Source organism: Caenorhabditis briggsae, assembly GCF_000004555.2.
Source record: "Caenorhabditis briggsae AF16 supercontig from assembly CB4, cb25.NA_094, whole genome shotgun sequence".
Classification (NCBI taxonomy): Eukaryota; Metazoa; Nematoda; class Chromadorea; order Rhabditida; family Rhabditidae; genus Caenorhabditis; species Caenorhabditis briggsae.
Window position 1 is genome coordinate 8,201 of NW_025543484.1, and position 4,793 is coordinate 12,993.

Below are 4,793 nucleotides of genomic sequence, written 5' to 3' on the forward strand. Positions count from 1 at the left end.
TGGAAGAAAAATTGACAAAAACCTAGAAAACTCTTGAAAAAACCGAAAAAAAAGTGAAAACGAGCGAAAAATTTTTGAAAGTTTGAATTCGCGCGCTTTTACTCACCGGGCGGCCTAGAAAAAACCTCGTCCCTAATGGCTTTCAGCGTATTTTTCGACGCGTTTTTCTCGCCGAAGGAATTTTTTATTTTTATGTCAATCTACATGCATTTCTGCATATTTTGATGCAATAAAAAATTTCACCGTACACCACCTTTAAATGTTTTATGGTCCAAAAAAAAGTACCTGATGAACAACCACAGTTGAAGAGGACAATAATTTTGATGACCACCATTTCTTGTGGGCTCAACTTCAGATTTCTGAGTGGCGTGGCAACTTCATCGATACAACAGTCCGTCATTTGTTTGTACAGCTTTTCCTGACGCCATCGACGATCGGCTGAGACGGAAATCTGGAAATTTGATGTTCTACATTTTGAAAAATAAAACTCAAGAGGTTCAGAAAATATTTGAAATTTTCAGGAAAAATGGCAAATCAAAAATTCGACGGTTCCAAAAATTGAACTTTCAAAAATCTGAGAAACTCTGAAATTTCAAGAATTCAGTTTTTGGAGAAACTCGAAAATTACAGGAATGCAAAATTTTAAAGGTTTCAAGTACTTCAGAACAAACCTCTTATCGAAGGCCACTCCAAAATTGTTAGCGTAGAGTTTAATTATCTCGATTCCTGGGAAAGATATCAAAAAAGGGGCTGGTAATAAAATATAGCTGATACTATATAAGCATTTTATCAGTTGACAAATATTTGATATCTTTCCCAGGCACCGAGATAATTGAGCTCAAAGTTGACAGTTTGTGTGTGCTTCTATTAGATGGAGTACAGTAGTCAATTTTAAATTTCTACAAAAGTAGGTCAAACGTTTTCGATTTTCCTAAAAATTCCAGAGTATACTAAGCGAAACTAGAGCTTCAATTTTGTAGTAAACAACTTTTTCAAAAAAAAATCTATTTTGGCTAGATATGTCACGTGGAATCATAAATTACAGGCGCTAAACCGGAATAAACCGGAAATCGCTCATTCCACGTGGCATGTCTAGCCAAAATGAATTTTTCTGAAGAAGTTGTCAACTACAAAATTGAAGCCCCTGTTTTGTTTAGTACGCTCTACAGTTTTCAGAAAATTAGAAAATGTTTGACCTATTTAGGACTTCAAAATTTCTTACCGTGTTTCATCTAATAAAAGCACTCGCAACCTGGCAACTTTGGGCTCCATTATCTCGATTCCTGTGAAAGATATCGAAAATTTGTCAACTGATAAAATATTGGAGATTTTCTGATAAATATAATATCAGTTGACTAATTTTTGATATCTTTCAAATGAGCTGAGACAACTAAGCTCAAAGTTGAAAAGTGTTTTTTTTGAAAAATTCCTGAAAAAAAATCCAAATCCTCACCCGACTTCCTTCCTCCAATTTCTCCACATTTCTCGGCATACAAGTGCCATTCGTAATCAGCCAAACATCGTCGATATTCGCCAATGCCGTATAATATCCATGTTCCAAAATCAAACAATGCACAGCGAAGCGTTTCAAAATCACATTTCTATCGGAGACTGGAAGAGCCGCGAAAACTGGAAGAGTCCTCGTCCATTCCAACATCATCAATAGTTCGGTTTGTGTGGCGACGGAAATATCCGTTCCCAGCATCACCATCATTTTATGATCACTACCGTTTGGCGACGTTCCACCTGGAATGTATCGGGATGTCGATGGTCCAGCAACATCGGCCGCCTGGAATTTGATAGAAATTTTTTAAAGAAAATATTGGTCTGGTCTAGTCTGTTAGTTTAGAACAAAAATCAAAAAAAATTGTCATCCTCAATTCACTAATAGAACGCTACTTGGACTTCAAGCCCAGATATCTTGATTCCTGTAACAGATATCAAACATTTCTGATTCATATCTAGCCAAAATTGATTTTTCTGAATAAGTTGTCAACTACAAAATTAAAGCTCTAGTTTTGTTTATTATACTCTGAAATTTTCAGAAAAGTCGAAATTGTTTGACCAACTATTGTAGAACTTCAAAATTGAATATCGAATTTCATCTAATAGAAGGCTAGCCATACCGTCTACTTTAAGTTTAGTTATCTCGATTCCCGTGTAAGATATCAAAAATTTGTCAACTGATAAAATGTTTGTCATGATATCACCAACATTTTATCAACTGACAGTTTTTTATATTTTTAACAGGAACTGAGATAATTGAGCTCAAAGTTGACGGTTTGAAGAACTTTTGAAATTCGGGAGTTTTCGGAATTCTCGAATTTCTAGATTTTCAGATTTCCAATTCCTGTCCCAAATTCCAAAAATGAAGCTCACACTCATGCACCCTTGTTTCGTTAGCTTCGCCAAATCAATAGCCGTCTGTCGTGACGTCACCACTTCCAGTTTCTTTTTCCTGTAAAACTTTCAACAAAAATTAGTTTTTCTAAAAATCTAACACCTACCGTAACCTCTCATCAATAATTGTCAAATTGTCCAATAGTGTCAAATACTGACTCTTGTCCTCTATATGGGCTCGTGGAGGTGTCGGTGTGGAATGCGAGCAACTGGGTCGCGATCGAATCCGTCGGCATCCGATAAGGTCTCGTCGGGGTTGGAGAGCTAAAAAATAGCTTCAAAACAAGCATAAATATGACCCTAGTTTGGTTTTGGGCCTTTTCAAAAAAGCTCTTACCGTATTCCTTCTAATAGCAGACCACACAAAAATCGAAAATGTTGAACCATCTTTTTAGGACTTCAAAATTGACTACCGTATTTCATCCAATAGTAGCTCACTCAATCGTCAATTTTAAGCTCAATTATCCCAGTTTCTGTAGTAGGTATCAAAATATGTCAACTGATAAAATGTTTGTCATAATATCAGAAAAATTTTGTCAGTTGACAAAATATTGATATCTTCCACAGGAATCGAGATAATTGAGTTTGAAAGTGACGAGTTGGTTGAGCTTCTATTAGAGGAAATACAGTACATTGTTATGATAATGTATTATAATTATGAGCCAAATTCAAATCGCTCCTCACCTTCCTTGCTCATTCCACTCTCCAAACATTTTCTGTATCGACACGCACGGCACGCCTTCCGAGCCATCGTCGTCGTGTCGCATGCCTTCTCTCGTTTACATTCTGTATCCTGTCGTTGGACGACTGCTCTAGAAGAAATTTTTCTAGATTTCTGTAAAAAATTGGGATCCTGGTACCTGCGAAAAAACGTTTTACACCCGAGACAGGCAACGATTCCGTAGTGCTTTCCAGTCGACGGTTCGCCACATATTAGACACTGTCCTATGATGCCTGAAATTGAATTTTTATGGAGAGACAATAAAAATTTTGAAATTTCCAAGTTCTTAGCTTCAAAATGAGCTCAAGCACGACCGGATTCGGCTAATTCTAGATTTCGGGTCAGAGACGCAGTGTGTCTCGCTTCTCTCTAGCCGAAATGCCCAAAATCGACTGAGATAGGTCGTGTTTAGGCTCATTTTGAAGCTGAGTACGTGAAACACACAAAGATGTAAAAATTTGCCAAAAATATTGTAAACTAGCAATATTAGAGGAATTTCAAAAAGTTTTCAAAAAAAGTTAGTTCCGGAAAATTGACCATAACTTGAAAACTTGTGATTTGAAAAATTTCTAACAGTGTTTTTAGTTTTTTTAAAAACATTTTTAACTTCAAAATCAAAATGAGCCCAATCGCGACCCAATTTTGTTAACTTTGAGTTTTTATTTATTTAAAGGCGCATGGCTATTTTTGAAATTTTGGAAAATTCAATTTTCAAAAGTAGGCCTTATTTATAATCATTTTGAAGCTCTTGGCATTGCAAATAACATTTGAGAGCCCATTTTTCACAAAAACCAACCTTCAAAATTTTATAGTTTTTTTTAAAAATTTCAACACCAAAAAAGCATTTTGTGCGATCTTTAGTGTCAGTAGTAAAATGGCACTTTAAGCACATGGTTTCCATTTTTCACTGATAACGGAAAATGTTATTTTGTAGCGATTTTTTGTAGTTGGTGTGATCTTATTGGTAGGGATTGGCGGGAAATTCGAAAAACCTGGAAAATCCAACTTTTTGAACACTAAAAAAATTTTTTAAAATAAGGAAATCTCATTTAACTTGACTCAAATTCAATAAATTTGAATTTATCTTGTTAAGAGCTTCAAAATGAGTATGATCATGACCTTGTTTGGAGCATTTTCCGTTTTTTTTACAAAAACTTTTGGGTCCCACCACGAAAATGTTCCCAAAAAATTTCAAAAACAAAATAGGTCATGTTTATACTCATTTTAAAGCTCTCCTGAAGCCAAATTACAAAATCACATTTTTAGAATTCAAAACCTCACCTTTTTCCTGTTTCACACTGGTCGCCAATTGAGGTGCCATCGAGGCCAGACCGGGTACCACACTGATCACTGATGTGAATGTGGGCATTTTTTGAAGAAACGCCGTAGACATTTACTGGCGGGAGGCGCCGTTATTTCTGGAATTGGCGAAGAATTCAAAGTTTAAAGGGACATACAGTAAGCAAAAAAAATTAAGAGTTAAGGAAGATAAAGCAAAAGAAGCAACAAATTGTATTTGTCAACTTTAAACCAATTTATCTCATTTCCTGTGAAAGATATCAAAAAGCGGCCAACTGACAAAATGTTTATTATAATATCACAAACATATTATCAGTTGACAGATTTTTGATATCTCTTACAGGGTCCAAGATAATTGAGTTCAAAACCGCAA

General features: G+C 35.5%; 1 protein-coding gene across 1 annotated transcript in view; it reads right to left on the minus strand.

Annotated features, from left to right (window-relative positions):
- Cbr-nhr-19 overlaps nt 1-4,490 on the minus strand; it is a gene marked incomplete at both ends in the record, with an annotated part of 5,600 nt that extends 1,110 nt beyond the window's left edge. Inside the window, 7 exons of the mRNA XM_045241089.1 lie at nt 286-451; nt 1,454-1,789; nt 2,380-2,458; nt 2,508-2,664; nt 3,085-3,212; nt 3,261-3,354; nt 4,421-4,490. Coding sequence (XP_045091251.1) covers nt 286-451; nt 1,454-1,789; nt 2,380-2,458; nt 2,508-2,664; nt 3,085-3,212; nt 3,261-3,354; nt 4,421-4,490 — 1,030 coding nt within the window. The remainder of the gene's footprint in view (nt 1-285; nt 452-1,453; nt 1,790-2,379; nt 2,459-2,507; nt 2,665-3,084; nt 3,213-3,260; nt 3,355-4,420) is intronic.
- Nucleotides 4,491-4,793: the final 303 nt, after the last annotated feature.